This window comes from Tetrahymena thermophila (genome assembly GCF_000189635.1).
Source record: "Tetrahymena thermophila SB210 genomic scaffold scf_8254776, whole genome shotgun sequence".
Taxonomy (NCBI): Eukaryota; Ciliophora; class Oligohymenophorea; order Hymenostomatida; family Tetrahymenidae; genus Tetrahymena; species Tetrahymena thermophila.
Genome location: NW_002476534.1, coordinates 39,493 through 55,823, shown reverse-complemented (window position 1 = coordinate 55,823; position 16,331 = coordinate 39,493). Strand labels below are relative to the sequence as shown.

General features: G+C 23.5%; 5 protein-coding genes across 5 annotated transcripts; 3 read left to right on the top strand and 2 right to left on the bottom strand. All coding sequences in view use genetic code 6, as the record gives it.

Moving 5' to 3' along the window:
- Positions 1–1,447: 1,447 nt before the first annotated feature.
- TTHERM_00161740 (RNA recognition motif protein) lies at positions 1,448–3,048 on the top strand (the record flags this gene model as incomplete). The annotated part of the gene is made up of 2 exons (XM_001009902.3): positions 1,448–2,831; positions 2,885–3,048. 2 exons carry the CDS (start codon positions 1,448–1,450, stop codon positions 3,046–3,048), a joined length of 1,548 nt encoding a protein of 515 aa, XP_001009902.1.
- A 1,083-nt stretch (positions 3,049–4,131) lies between these two features.
- Positions 4,132–5,359, top strand: TTHERM_00161750 (hypothetical protein; the record flags this gene model as incomplete). Its single annotated transcript, XM_001009903.3, has 2 exons — positions 4,132–4,505; positions 4,651–5,359. 2 exons carry the CDS (start codon positions 4,132–4,134, stop codon positions 5,357–5,359), a joined length of 1,083 nt encoding a protein of 360 aa, XP_001009903.1.
- A 3,260-nt stretch (positions 5,360–8,619) lies between these two features.
- TTHERM_00161759 (hypothetical protein) lies at positions 8,620–8,874 on the top strand (the record flags this gene model as incomplete). The annotated part of the gene is made up of 1 exon (XM_001471148.1): positions 8,620–8,874. One exon carries the CDS (start codon positions 8,620–8,622, stop codon positions 8,872–8,874), a length of 255 nt encoding a protein of 84 aa, XP_001471198.1.
- Positions 8,875–8,937: 63 nt separating this feature from the next.
- On the bottom strand, positions 8,938–9,345 carry TTHERM_00161760 (hypothetical protein; the record flags this gene model as incomplete). The annotated part of the gene is made up of 1 exon (XM_001009904.1): positions 8,938–9,345. The coding sequence occupies one exon, from the start codon at positions 9,343–9,345 to the stop codon at positions 8,938–8,940; it is 408 nt and encodes a 135-aa protein (XP_001009904.1).
- A 2,507-nt stretch (positions 9,346–11,852) lies between these two features.
- On the bottom strand, positions 11,853–16,116 carry TTHERM_000161759 (CHY zinc finger protein; the record flags this gene model as incomplete). The annotated part of the gene is made up of 3 exons (XM_012796010.1): positions 11,853–12,710; positions 12,867–12,986; positions 14,332–16,116. The coding sequence occupies 3 exons, from the start codon at positions 16,114–16,116 to the stop codon at positions 11,853–11,855; spliced, it is 2,763 nt and encodes a 920-aa protein (XP_012651464.1).
- Positions 16,117–16,331: the final 215 nt, after the last annotated feature.

Here is a 16,331-nt window from a genome sequence, read left to right as displayed (position 1 = left end):
AAAAGAATTTCTCATAAAAGCATTCAATTGTGAATTCAAAGAAATAATTTGCATGCATAGATACATATATACATACATATTGTTTCTCTTCATTTTATTTAAGTTTAATAATTTTTTAATTAATTGGCAACCAAGTTAGTAAATATTTTATTTGATAAAAAATTCATATAAAAATTAGAAGCAAATACTCATATTGCATCTACTTTTTTGATAATAAATTATCTAATAAAAATAAAAGCAAGATAGATATATCGCATAATAAATCCGCCTAGCTTCTGATCTTCAAACTATTCTCTTCTAGCAGAACTTATCAAAATTTATTAAGTTAAAGCATCTTTTAAATTCTAATATTTTCCAACCCAATAAAATATATTTTTCAATGAAATCTCAATTAAAGATATAGTTGATATCTATTAAGTTCCTAAATTATAAGAAAGTGAATTGAATTATATATATTTATTTATATTAAATAAAATAAATTAAATATAAAAATAAACTAAATAAAATATATCAAAACTAAAAATAAAAATTTTTAGTTTAAATTATTCAATTTTAATTAAACAAGTATTAAAATGTTTTAATGAGCAGAAAGTTAAACTCTTTCATTATCAATTATTTAGGAAAATATTTTTTTTATCAATTATTTATAAAAGTGTTGTTTTTATTGATTATTCTATCTGCGTTTTTAAACATCTAATTTTACTAAAAACTTTTGTTTTAATTTCTAAAATTTATTCTAAAAAAAAATTTTAATTAACTTATAAAAACAAAAATATTTTTTTTATTATTATTTAACAAATTAAAGATTAGCAAAAAAAATCATTTTTTAATTAAAAATAGAATTTATCTTAATTTGTTTTACTAATTTCCACTTTAATAGAATTAATTATTTATTTAAATTGAAGTTGATAAATTGATCTGATTGATGCTGTTAGTTTGATTTATTCACCCATAATAATTAATTTTTAAAGAGTTTCTTCTAGAAGTGTTTTTTGATAAAAATATAATTAATAGACGATATTTTGTATATAAAAACAATATAAATCAAATATTTGGTAATCAATTAGCAGAAACATTAAAAAATAAACTGAGCGGAAAGAAAGATAAAAAATAAATTAAAAATAATTTACTTACAAATAATATTTTTAGGAAAAAAATATTTGAATAAAAACTTTATTGAGATTGTCCTGTTTAAACAAAATTTAAATATTATAACTTTATAATATAGAGCATAAGACTGACTTGATTCGACTCTGAAATATTTGAATAACTCAATTAGCGCAGATTACTTTGAAAATTTAGAAATTTACTTGCAAAGACATATTTAATTCACAGAAGAAATCAATTGATATTAAATTAAATAAACAATTTTTTGAAGTAACAAACATAGATAAAAAGAAAGAGTTAGAGGGAATACATTCAGCCAAACAAACAAAGATCAAGAGAAATGACAACATTAGAGACATCAGTTTTAAGCGACGAGCAACAGCAGTAGATTTTGCATAACTAAACAAGTAATAGTAACTACAATAACGAAGGAGCTCTGAAAGGTTAAAATATATAATAGGATACCCCAGCTAATGAAAACGATCAAAAAGAGAGGAAGCGATCACCTAGTAATAGAAAACATAAGAAGGAGAAGGATCACAAGAAAAAAGACAGAAAAAGTGAGAAGGATAGAAGAAGTCGCAGTAACTCAGAAAAAAAGAAAAGAGATGAAAAATCTAAAAAAAGAAGGTCTTCTTCTCGCGATCAAAGAAAGTCAAAGAGTGACAAAGATAGAAGTAGCTCTCGTCACCGTAGCAAAAGAGAAAAAGATAGAAAGAAAAGCTCTAGTAGAAAGAGACATTCATCAAGAAGCAAGAGAGATAAATCAAGGAAAAGACATGATAGCAGCAAAAGAAAAAGAAGACATCACTCTTCGTCTTCATCTTCTTCTTCATCCTCTTAATCTTCTTCGGATAGGTCCAGATCTCGCAGAAGAAGACGTTCTTCATCTTTAAATAAAAAGAAACTGAGCGAAGCTGAACTGAGAAGACTTGAAAGAGAAAAAAGAAATTTAGGAGAATATTACTCATAGCTTAAAAATTCAAGTAGGAGCAAGGAAAGAAAGAAAAAAAACAAAGAAAACGATAAATTCTGTGATAGTAATAATATGCAAGTAGACACTGAGAAATTCTTTTATGATGGATTTTAATGGTTGCCTAGAATATCTAAAAATAATAGGCCTGATGAAATTACTCTAAAGCAAACAGAAAAGCAGCGTAAGATTTAACTTCAAAATGTTCCTCTTGAGTTAGGATTAGATAAATTAGATATTATAAGTTATATCAATCACTTTATGAAGGAAAAGCATTTAGCCAATGATGGTAATGACAATCCTGTCATAGATTGTGAAATAAATGAAGAAAATAAAACTGCAAATATTGAATTTTCTTCTGTTGAGGAAACTAATTTAATGTATAAACTTGGCTCATTTTAATTCTTTTAAACAGAATGCAAGCTTTTCAGAATTTGTGATAATCATTTAACTTAACCAAGTGTAGCAGCTCTTACTCAGCTAGCTATAAGAGAAGCCGAAGTCGCAGCATAGCTTATCAAAGTCACTGAAAATTTATTCTAAGACAGTGGTGATGATAAAAATAAAAATAAAAAAACTGATTTAATATCTACAATTATTAAAGTAACTAACACAATCAAATTAGGAACTGAGGGCGAATTAACTGAAGAAAATTGGTAAGATTTGCATGCTGATTTACTTGAAGAATTTGAAAGATATGGCACAATTGAATTCCATTTTATTATTAGGCCATATTAAGCAACTGTAGGAGGTAAATTTATTTTAATTTTTATTAAAATTAATCATTTTTTTTTATAAAAACAGCAAAAGCAGGTACTTTATTTGTATAGTATGCTACTAAAGAAGCAGTATAATTAGCGATTTAAACAAACTAAGGCAGATTATTTAATGGATAGAGCTTAAAAATATACAACATCCCAGAATAAGGATTTAATTTAAACTTTAGACCCTTGTTACAAGTTCGTTGAAGCATATGCAATTCGAAATGTGTAAGTGAATTTTTATATCAAAACAAAAACAATAAAAAAAATTATTAATTTAAATGAAACAAAAAAGTATTATTAAAATTTATAAAATATTGTCTATAATATGATTTTTATTAATCATGCTAACTATTTTTATATCTTATCATTCGTTTAATTCAACTTTTTAATAGAATGCAAACAAATTCAAAATTTTTAATCTTTTAATAAAAATTTAATAAAAATTTGAAACTATATTTTTTAAAATTAGAAAGAAGAAAATTATCAATTTTTTATAATTTCATCAAAGATTTGTTTTTTCCATTAAAAAATAAGTAAAGTATTCTAATTGAATTTAATTGATTAAAAAAATAATTTAAAATTAAACCAAATTTAATAAGGTTTTTTTATATTTCAATTAAAAAATAAATAAATAATTTTAATTAAATTTTCAATTAAAAACAATTATCAAAAATTAAAAGAAAATTTAATTAGACTTTTTTTTATTTAATTTCAATAAAAATTTTAGTTGAATTGAGTTTATCTAAAAATAATCTTTTAAAATTAAAAAAAATTATTTAGATTATTTTATTTAATTTTATTATTTAAAGAAATATTAAGATTTGGCTTTGATTGAATTAATTTAATCAATAAATGCACAACTAACTGATCAATCAAAATTTATTTTATTCTTTTTTAAAACATTAATAACTATTTTAGTAATTTTTTACATTTAATAATTTATTGGTGACTAATTTATTTATTTATTTGGAGTTTTTAAATTTTAATTAAATGATTAAAATTAAATATTTAATAAATATAAATTTATATTATTTTTGCATCTAGTAAATGTTTGAAGTTCTACTCATTATGATTTTTTTAAAGCGATATTCAAATTCACATAATATTCCCTCCATTCCGCCAAATTTCAATAACTCTACAAAAATTTTAATAATTTGAGATTAAAAAAGAAAACTTGATGCAAATATAATATTTAAAAGTGCATAATTGATAAATCATAATTTTTATACTTAAAAAACTAGTAAATAGAAATAAAAAATTTATAGGTATTTAGAACAAATTTGTAAAATGTCATTGAAAAAAGGGAAATTTTAGCACAATTAATCCAAATCTTTATGGAATTACACTCTTTCTCCTGGATGGAGAGAAGAAGAAGTCAAAATTCTTAAAAGCGCATTATAATTATTCGGTATTGGAAAATGGAAAAAAATCATGGAAAGTGGTTGTTTGCCTGGTAAGAGTATTGGTCAAATTTACATGCAAACTCAACGTCTTTTAGGGTAGCAATCTTTGGGTGATTTTATGGGATTGCAGATAGATTTAGAGGCTGTTTTTAACCAAAATATGAAGAAATAAGATGTTCTAAGAAAGAATAATTGTATCATTAATACAGGAGACAACCCAACAAAAGAAGAAAGAAAAAGAAGAATAGAATAAAATAGGTAAAAAAAATAATAAACAAATGAATAATAAATATTTTTTTTTACATTCTTTCTTTTATATCTAACAAACAAACAAATAAATAAATATTTAAATTTACTAAATATCTGGATTTAAATTAATTTTTTTTACTACTAATTTATATAGAAAAATATATGGACTTTCTGCAAAATAAATTGCTGAAATTAAATTACCAAAGGTGAAGAAACATGCACCTTAATATATGACTTTAGAAGATATTGAAAATGAAAAGTTTACTAATTTAGAAATTTTAACTCATTTGTACAACTTGAAGGCTGAAATAGTGAGACGTTTAGCTGAATAAGGTGAAACAATAGCTTAGCCTAGTATTATCAAAAGCTTAAATAATTTAAATCATAATCTTGAATAAAATTAAAATTCTAATTCTTCAACTGAAACAAAAGTAACTTTAGAGTAATCAGGCAAAAAGAAATATAAGGTGTTAGCCATCGAGGAAACTGAATTATAAAATGGCCCAATAGCCACTAACTCCTAAAAGAAATCAATTAATGGTAAAAGAAAAAATAACAGGAAAATAAATTCTGATTCCGAAGGCAATGAAGAAGATATTTCATTGGAAGACATCGACAGTTAGGAATCTGAAATAAATAGTGAAGAAATTGTAGAAGATGATGAAGAAGATGAACAAATAGAAGAGCCTTCTAAAATTAAAAAGAGAAAGAAAAATCCTGAACAAGAAAGTGAAGAAGATGATATAGAAGAAGATCAAGAAGAAGATGAATTAGTTGTAAATGAAGAGGAAATATTTGAAGATGATGACGATGATGAAGATAATTAAGACAGTTCTGAGGATGATGACGACGATGAAGACTGATTATTAGTCTAAATACTAATTAATTATTTAAATAAAATAATGCTTTAAATTAATTTAAGATTTTTGATTTATTAAAAGTAATAGACTAATTTTATCCTTTAGTATATATTTATTCATGATATTCATTCATTATTTTTAAAATAGTAAGTCAAACTATAAATATCAATTAATTTATTAATATTATAAATGAAGAGTAAATCTTTTTATATTTTATAGTACTACTAAATCTAAATACGTATTTCTCTCCTAATTATATTGGTTGGAATATTATTTTTATTTTTTGGATGGTATTATGCTAGTTAACTAAAGTTGGCACAAAGTATTTTTTTAAAACGAAACATTGCTAAATTTTCTGTCAACAAGTAAATTAAAAAATTTACAGTTTGCGTTGAAGTGTAAAATTATATAAGAAACTAATAAAATTCTCTTCAATAAATACCATGTAATTAAATTTGATTTTGATTCAAAGCAATCGAACAAACAAAAGGAAATTTCATCTTTTTATAATCTGTTCTAGCAAAATAAAGGATTATATATTACAGAAATTTTGGTTATTCATAATTTGTATAAAGTTATTAATTTGTTAATTTTGGAGCCTATTCTAAATAATTTTGATAGTTCTTTAAGAATTTTATTTGGATTACTTTTTTTTCAAAAAGCAAATATTAAATAGAGTTGAAGATATTTTTCTATTTAAAATGCACCAGTAAATATCTTAATAACGTTAAATTTTCTGCTTAAGCTAATTTAATGTAAATTGAAAGATTTAGCATTTTTTAATGTTAATACATACTGAATGAATTTTTGTTGTGGGATTACAAACAGTGTTTGTTTTGTAAATTCCGTTGAAGCAAAATAATTTACTGATTTTAGTATTAAAAGTGAAAATATGTTCAATATTTAATCATTTTTAAAGCGCATGGTAATTTATTCAAAGAATTTTATTTTGTAGAAAAATAGAAATAGAAATTAACTTTTTTCACATTACAAAAATTAATATTTTAAATTTCCTTTAGAAACTTTTTTCTCATAAAAAATAATTGTTGCTTCTAAAATTAAATAAAAATAGACAAAGCATATATGAGATATAAAGAAATGTATTTCTATTCTTAAATACCATCAACTAAGAGGATACATTTTTATATTTATCATGTTAGAATTTTCTTTGATTGTTTAATGATGAAAAACTCTTTGAAATTAATAATTATTCATTCGCTTAATATCGCCAAATTTTTAAAAAATTTGTTGCTATGTTTTTTTAAAGCTATTTGATTTTATTATAGAATTTGCAAGTGTATTTTATGTTTTTAAAATTATAATAAATTCATTAATGTAAATCTAATTGGTGAGGCTGAGGAAACTGTAAACTGACTACCTGATCTAATTAGAAACAACAAAAATAAAAATTGAAATATAATATATTTAAAAATTTATTTGTGATTGGATGTAACTACCTTTAAAGCATCCAAAAATTAATTTGTGAGTAACTGAATATTTCTAAATTTGTAAACAAACACAATAAAGAGTTGAGAGCTAGGCCTAATCAAACTAAAAATAGGAATCTTAGCTTCTTACTTATATTTTATTATAGATAATATAGTAAAAGTTAATGTAAATACTTAATGGACTATAATTTTAGTTTACAACCTTTCTATCTATGATTTATATGAATCCTTACTTGACTTATAAATTACAGGAAATAATTAATTTTAATACTGATGGATATGTGAATTCTATAAGTAATTATGTTCTATTGTATTAAGTAAATGTTTTATGTTATTAATATTTCAATGAATGTAATATTTGCTTTCACTTGTTAAATGCTTATTTATGAACTTTTTATTAAAATATCTCAGTAATACTAAAATGAATGAATACCTAGGATTATTTATTGATAGTAATAATAAATAACATTCTCTGAATTAATATTTTTAAAAAAAGTAATTATACTTACTTTTTCAAAATTTTGTATTTACAGTATTTACATGAAATTAATTTTTTATTATTCAAGTACTTGATTTACCATAGTATAATTCAATTTAATATATTCATGCTTAAAATAAAAAAATATTTAGTATATTATTAGAGTAAATAAACAGCTTAATGATAAAATAGCAGTATTTTTGATTAACTTTTAGCTGCGCTCAAAAAGAATTATATTAAAATTAATTGGAATTATGAATGCTCACATACTCCTTTTCATATTAATTATGTTTAACAAATTTATAATTTTAAAAGATAAATGTAAATTTAATGTAGTATCATCACATTTTTATAAAAAAAATACCAATAATTTTAATTAAAACCATTGAATCTTGATAAATCAATTATTTTTTTCTTCTTCTTTAATTCCTGAAAGTAATTAAATAAGCAAGAAAGCTATCAAGCTAGCAAATTAAGATTATTCATACAAAATTCAATTAATTTAAAAATTCTATTCATGCGTTTATTTTCACAAATCCATACATCCAGTAATTATAATAAATTCTTAAGCCATTATCAGATGAGCCAGCAGTATTTTGATTTTTATAAAAAGACATATATGATACTTTAGTATGGTCCTTAAAGTACAGGTTGAGACAAATTTATTAAAATTAGCCAATTATAAAAGAATTAATCAATTTTAAGGTTACTACTGTTCTTAAGTTATTTTATGAATTTTTAATTGTATGATTGGTTAAATATTTTGAAACAAAAAATAAAAATAATAATCTTAATTTTGAAATAAATGATTTATTATTATGTAAGCATATCTATTAATAATTATTGATGATAAGAATGTAATTCGAATATACTTACACCACTCAATATCAAATGAAATTCAGCCCTATATTATTAATTTATTTATTTTATTTCTTAATTTTTGATTCCAGCAATATAAAAAATACGATTAATTGATAGTTAAAGCTGTATTCTATTTGAATAGAATGACATAAAAAATGCATATGATAAAACCATTAGAATCGTAAAAAAGATAATAAAATATATCGTGCTTATTCATTTAGTAATAAAAAGAAATGCAACATAATATTAATAATATTAATTTGAGATATAATAGTTGAGATGTGTTTTTTGTAAAATTAGTAAGTAATGTGATTGATTGATTTCATACATTAGTACATACAAAATAAAATGGAAGTAAACATTCAAATTTATAAATTAAAATTGTTTAGTAATTAGTTGGTTGGTTAAGTAGTAATTTGAGAATTTTATGTAAAATTTTATAAAATAATTTTGAAAATAATTTTTTTGTTTATTTAATGGGTTTTGGTTTGGTTTTTCGTTGTTCCTTTTTTTCTTCCTTTCTTTTGTTTTTTAAAAAATTGGTCAGGAATACTCTTGAGATTATTAATTACAAATATTTTTATTATTTTGGTAATCATAGCTGCTGGGTGTTATCGGATTGCGTTAGAAATTAGTTATTTATTTATTTAGTTAGTTAGTTAGTTAGTTAATTAATTATTATTAAAAATGAAGATTTTATTATAATGTTTAAATTGGATAGTTTTTATTGATTATAATTACTGAGTTGTTTTTTTGTGTTCAAGCTAATTTAAACCAACAAGCTAAGAAGTCTTTCAAGGACTGAATTCATCTGGAATATCGAGTACTTCGTAGTTAAAATATTAACGAAGTTTTTAGTGAATTTTGCTTGTTTGTCTAAAGGTTTTTGATGATAGAGTCTCTTTATTTTCTAAGCTCAATATTTCTTGGAAAACAAGAGAAAATATTTCAAACTTTGTTTTAACTTATTGTAAGTAAAGTACATATGCATTGGTCTTTTTGCCCTAAGTCAAATCATTGCAAAGGACTAGCAAGTCTTGCTCGTAGAAATAGTCTTCTATAGATTCTTTTTCACCGTAGATGTATTAGCGAATTTATTCTATTTCCTTCATTGTTTAAGTGAGGGATTCTTAAAGGAGGATCACTCTTTGCTTGATGCGTTGAGTATTCTTTTTTTCGGAAGCAGTCATAGGAGAATTCATTTATTAATTATGTAAATATGTCTAAAGATTATTTATTATTTTATTTATTTATTTATTTATTTTCTTTAAAAATACTTAATGTCTGTTTTAAGTGTTATAAATTGTTCTTTTATTTTTATTTTTGTTTTTATTATTTATTTATTATTGATTAAATATTTATATGAAGTTAAATAGGACATAATTTAATTAGGTTAATTTCATGAGCGAATCTTGAGTAATTAATCTTTTCTAGTATCTTATTTTACTAATCAAATTCCTACCCACTCTTTTTTTATCATTTCTTTCGATCAATTCTAATTACCAACTTTAAAAAACTATAATCAGATATAATTTGGTCTTCCCTTTTCCTGCCACTCAAAGATTTAAAATCCTATTTTTTAAGTATCCCCAATTTGAAATTTAAATGTTTAAGGTAATTTTTTTCTCAATTTTCTCATATTTTTGTCCCTTAAAGTTATTTATCTGAAAGCTCTACGGGTAGGTTTGCGTAAGTGTGTTTGCTATGTTTTTATTATAAGTTAAGATTTACAGTAGGAAAATAAGATAGTTTTCCTTACATTTTTCTAGTTATATATTATTCTGAAGAAAATAGATATTTTCGGACTTCAAAATGTGTAAAATAATAACAACAAGAAATGCTTCACCCTTCAATTATTAATTAGTAACTAGAAGTAGTTAAAATATTAATAATTACAGGTTCTAATATTTTATTTCAAAGTGATTCAAATTTTTCTTAGATTAATTGGTAAATGCTAATAATATTTAGCGGACCAATAAATTTTGCGAAACAGATTAATTAATAAGCTAAATCAAAAGAACCTGTCATTTAGTCACTAACTCATTCAAAATTTATTTATTTTATTTCATATTTACTAAGGCTGCTCTTTTTTTCATCGAGTTTTGGCTAGTAACACTATTAATTATTATTGTCTGTTAGTTATATAGCAATCTAAAACCTTCTTAATTCATACATCTAAAAGCCACTAGATTTGTAAATATTTTTGAAATAATCAAAAAGCCAGTGAATTATTTTTAAAATAAGGAAAGGACCACATTAAAAAATACAAAACCGCATCATATAAGAGTAGTAGAACAAATGTGATGATTTATACCCTAATTTTATTATTTCTTATCTTTATTCAAATTTCACCGCAAATAATTTTATAAAGAAAAGTATTTATTTGAATTAAACCAAACTTGTTAATAATATGGCCTTGCAACTTTTACGGAATCTTTTTCTTTTGAATATTTTCAGGTTGTAGATTTAAATTAATTCTTGGAAGAGTAAATAAGATCGAGTAAAAATTAATCGATATTATTATTCTACAATTTATTTTTTAAAAGCCTACTTTACAAATAATTTAAAATCCTTTAAAGTAAGAGATCTTAATTAGAATATTTTTCTTAAAATATGTGAAAACTTGTTTTATTAAAATAAGAAAAACTTTTATAATAATATTGTAGAACTAAAAATAATTCTTCAATACAATTTTAAAAGAATTGCTATGAAATTGATATATTATAGAATTTAACATAATTAAAATATCTAAAAGAATAATAAATAATTAAAAATAATAGACTTAATTACCTTAATTCTTTATATATCACTAATCAACTATTATATTTTATACCTAGGTATTAACATTTTTTAAAAAATATTCATTTGGTACCTTACCTTGGACTTAATTAAGATCCTTTTCACGAGGAATTGTATTTATTATAAAAGTTATGTACGAGATTATTTTTTATTTGTCTTATTATTTTAAAATTTAATAATTTATTCTTATCAAGAAGTATTACAAAATTTTTCAATTCGAAATATGTGAAGAAGCGTGAGTGAGATCGATACTTAAGATATTTTTCACTTAAGGATTTTTAGAAACAGATTCAAGTGAACTAGAAAAGAATATCATTAATTTTAAACAGTAGATCATAAAGAGTCTGATATTGTACAAGTATCGAGAGATTTTATTTAAATTATGATTAATTAGAAAAGATAGCAAGCGCATATAAAAAACTTTAATGAATATAAGCTGTATGCATTTGTCCAGCTAATTTTTAGAATTTAAATAAACAACTAGTTATTTTTTTAAAACTCTTAAGAATATATTTGTTCAGTAAAAATATTCTTATAAAATATAATATGAGCTTGCTTCTTAAATTAAAAAACAAATAAACATAAAAAATAATACATGCATCATTTATATTTTAAATCAAATAGTGATGAATTTTATTCTGTTACTTGAAAGTCCTTAAAAAAATAAATAAATAGATATTTCTGAAAAATACACATTTTTTTTATAAAAAAAATACAATACATAAACTTATATACTATTATTATTTATTTTTTTATAGCTAGTATATAACAGCAATAATGTAATTTTTAATAATTATCATTATTCTCTGATTTCTTATTGATTTAAATAGTTATTGATAATAAATTATTCTTTTTTTGTTTAAATTTTTTTAAATTCTTATAATATTTTTTTTCCATAGAAATAAATACTTCACTTTTTTTACATGTTTTCTTTTTTTATTTTTCTTCTTGAAACAGTTTTACTCAATCCAGTGAATTTGTGGCTATCCCTACTGCTCATTGATTATTGATTTCTAGTACCTTTACCTCCTTCCCAGTATCCACTATTAGAATTTATCCTAACAAGTAATTTTTAGCAACCACTGCATTCTTATTTGATGCTTTGCTCTTTGCTGCAATACCCACAAATCATTGTTTTTGCCAAAATTTATTCATGCTTTTCAGACTAGTCATGGCATATATCACAAGGGAAAGCTTTACCACAGCAAGGGAAACGGAAGAAACGACAAGAATGTCTGTAGTGAGAGCATGCTCCGTTTTTAGGAAGAGGTTCTCCTTATTTGAAGGTTCCAACTTTCTTAGGACGAATTGAGGTAGTTGTAGATGGCTCCTTTACTTTGTTAGATTTTTTCTTAGCTAAATATTCATGGTCTATCTTCTTTTCTATGTTAAAGCCAAAGTAAATAAATGAGAGATTTTTAAAGCATGAGTGGCAATCACTGGAGTGATTAGTTCCTGTAACATAGTTTTCAACAACTTTAGTACTGTTACAACCTTCACAAGTAACGACATAGCTGACTTGCCTTATATCGAGAATGTGCCATGTAAAGCTGCCAACACGGAATGCTAAATTTAAATCTGGACTGCAAACGAATTCCCTGCTGCAGTAGATAGCAGCCATTCTATTGCAAGAGACACATATTAAATTATTTACTAGAACACTCTCTCCAGAACCATCTAAGTAATTACAAAGAGTTAGTTCAGTATCATATTTACATGACTTGCATTTAACTTAGACAACTAAACTTTAAACCCTAAGGTGAGCAATCTAATAGTTTATATTAATATTGAGTAAGCTCAGTTTAAATAAGTGAAATAATACAGTAAAAAAATTAATTCATTTATAAGTATATTTATAATATTAGAAAAAATATATTGAGATTAAAATGGAAAAAATTAGCATCTTCATAGAAAAAAAAAGTACTCTTCTCATTTAGAGATCTTTTAGAGAGCAATGCATGTTTAAATCTAAATCAGCTGTTGGGTCTTTCTTCTCTTCTTCCTCTTCTTTTTCATCATTACTGTCATCGTTGTTTTCTTCATCCTTTTGTTAACAATTAGGACATTTATATTTAGGTTAAATGAATAATCAAAAAATAATCTATGAAAAACTCATTTAATTTAAGTTTGAATATTCAAAAAACTCTTTTTGCAATTACGATACATTCTTTTTGATTAAAATATAACCAAAATATGAAACTTTGTAATTTGATAAATGTATGATTATCTTTTTAAATCAAATTAAGTATGTTAGTTTCTATGGAAAAAATTAGTCCAGCATTAATCTTACTAAAAATGTGGAATTAAAAACTAAATTATGGACAGCGCTAATCTTATTTGCATATAAAACATGAGCAGCCAGCATTTAATCTTCTAGTCAAATTGATTTCTTCTAATCAAATTTTTGTGTCTATTTTAAGTGTTTTTAGATATATTATTAACCAGAAATTTGCTTTTTGAACTGAATTCGATAGGCTATTAATTAATTAGCAAGCCAAACAACCAACTAACAAACCAAACAGACAATTAGTCAATCTTATTCTTTTGGTTAATAAATTGGTTTTAAATTGTATAAAAAATTGGTTCATTTCTTCTTACTCAATTTTTTATTTATTTTAATGTATATTACATATCTAAAAGATAACCTAAAATTTAAATTTATTTAAAGGCATTTTTTTTAGCAAGACTATAGAAACAAATAAGGTTTTTAGTAATTGATAAAATTTTTTTTTAGTTGAGATTACTAAATATTATTTATAATGTCTTATACTTTCATTTTTATTCATAAAAAATTAAGAAAATTATTTTAAAATGTCTCCTTATAGAGAGTATTCTGACTTTTATCTATTTCATTTCGAATAATTTTATGCTGTTTTTTTTGATTGAATACTAGTAAAAGATAAGATAGAAAATTTGAGAAGCTTCGAAATTTTTGAGATTTCAAATATATTTTAAAGTAAAGTTAATTAAACGAGTAAAAATCTAAATTTAATTTCTTTTACCTAAAAATTTTTTAATTAGCTTTCATTAATGCAGAGTAACAAAATTGTTTTTTATTCAATAGAATTTGTATGATATAGTGAAAATACTAACATTAGATAGTTGAAATAGTAAAAAAATTTTCTTTCTAATTTTATTATTTAAAAATATGATCTGAGTTGTAAAAATTTCTACAGTTATGGATTTAGAATGGTATCCTTTGCAATTTATTACATTAGTTAACATTTTTCAAATCTATAAATTACCAACAACTAATGAAATTAATAAATTTTAATGTAAAACTTACTTTCTAATTTGAAAAAATTTTTAATTTTAAGGAAAGAATTTCCTTATTTAACCTGAAAAAAAATCTATTTACACCTTTAAAAATTTATAATAATAAAACTTACATTTTAATTAAAGTAAGGATCTTCTTCTTCTTCATCATAGTCCTCCCCTTCATAATAATCTCCTTCTTCGCCTTCATCTTCATTATCATCTTCCCCTTCTCCATTATTTTCTTAGTCGTCTCCTTCTTCCAATTTCTTCTATTCTCGTAATTTCTATTTTTCTTCTTCTTCTTTTTTTAATCTTTCTTCCTCTTCTTCTCTATCTTTTTATAGCTTTATCAAATCATAAGCGCCAACAAATACTTTCTCCATGTTATTATCAAAATATTTAAGAGTTCTGAAGATGCTTTTTCCTTAAGATTAATGGATGTTATTTAAAAGATCATCTAGCTAATCTGTGATTTCTCCAGGGATACTTGTATTAAGTATTTGATATTAAGTGTTAGCACCAGCTCCCTTCACATCCAATGCTATGCGTAAACGGAAGTAGCCTTCAATTAAATCAAAATTAATAGGAAGATTCTCTTTTTTGCATGTTGGAGTGAAAAAGATTTCAAACATGTGATTTTTTTAAATCCATTTGAAGGAACTCATATACTATCTCATGATTTGCCCAAGGTCTCTTGAGTATGTATCGTTTAAAGATTTCACAAAACCGGCATAGTCGTTTTTAAATAATAATCTATTATTCAACTCAGCTGTTAACTTGCCTTGCTCTGTCCTAGAGTAGTCTATCCAGGATTTAAATTTACGAGGATTTTAAACTTCTTTTTTCTGTTTCAAAGCTTCTATCATTTCCATATCGAACCAAGGCTTTTCTTTCTTTTCTGCTTCTACTTCATTAGAAGCCTGAGAGGCTTGTTACATCATTTTAAGATCCTTATCAAAGTCATCAGGATCAAAGTATTCTACTCCTGGAACTTTTGTATCTTTAACTTAAACAGGCTAATTATTTACGAAAGTAACATTTTTCTTAGTTGAGTTCTTGTCAATATTAGCTACAAATTCTTTATGGGCTTTGTGCTCTTGAGCTAAGCGCTCTGCTTTTTCTTTTTTAATTTGCATCTTACTTTTGTATTCAAACTTTTCCTTCTCTTCATCAGAAACATCATCATCATCACCACTACTGCTGATATTCTTATTATTGCTTTCATCCTGCTATTCGTTGGGATTTTTGCTATAGCGATACTTTTATTCCCACTCTTCCATAGCCATGTGCACAAAATGACATTTTTTATCATATTTGCATTTTCCCTAATCTAAAAAGAGCTTACATAGTTTTTCAAGACCTACTTTAACTTTTCCATGACGAAATTTGCATTTATCACCATAAAAACATTTACCAGCTTTATATAACCTACATATTCCCTAAGGTTTTCCATCTTTTTTCTCTTTATTTTAATTCTATTGTTAGCTTTCCCCCTCATCTTTAGCTTCTTTTTTAAAGTTTTGCTTATTCTCTTTCTTTTCTCCTTTTTAATTCTATTATTGATTATCTATGGACTCGCTGGAATTTTCTACTTGCTATCTCTGAGTCTGCTAAACTTGTTTCTTTTCAACAGGATTTTTTTCATTGGTAACCTTAGTGTTTTTGATTTTTTCTGTTTCAGAATCTTAAGAAGAAATCTATTATTCCTAAATCTAGGGATTTTTATCATATTTTTACAATTTATTTCCACCTTAGTGGCCTTGTTTATTTTGATTTTGTTGGCGATTGTTGTTATTATTATTACTATTATTATTCTTTTAACCTTTGTTACCCTCATAGCTTTTACCAACCTATTTTTTATTTTTATTTTAAGCTTACTATTAAGCTCTGTCTGAATCACTGATATCGTCTTCCATTGAATTTAAGTTTAATTGTTCAAACTTTATATCTTTTGATGGTATTGTATAGAATATTTGTATTTTGTTAAATTTTTATGTTTTATTAAATATAATGTGTCTTTGATATCAAATCAGTCTGAAATTTAATATGTCTAATTTCCTTTTAATATTTCAATTTTTGTGAAAGATTTCAAATAAAAATGCAAGAAACAAAGCTAACTAATAAAGAAAGA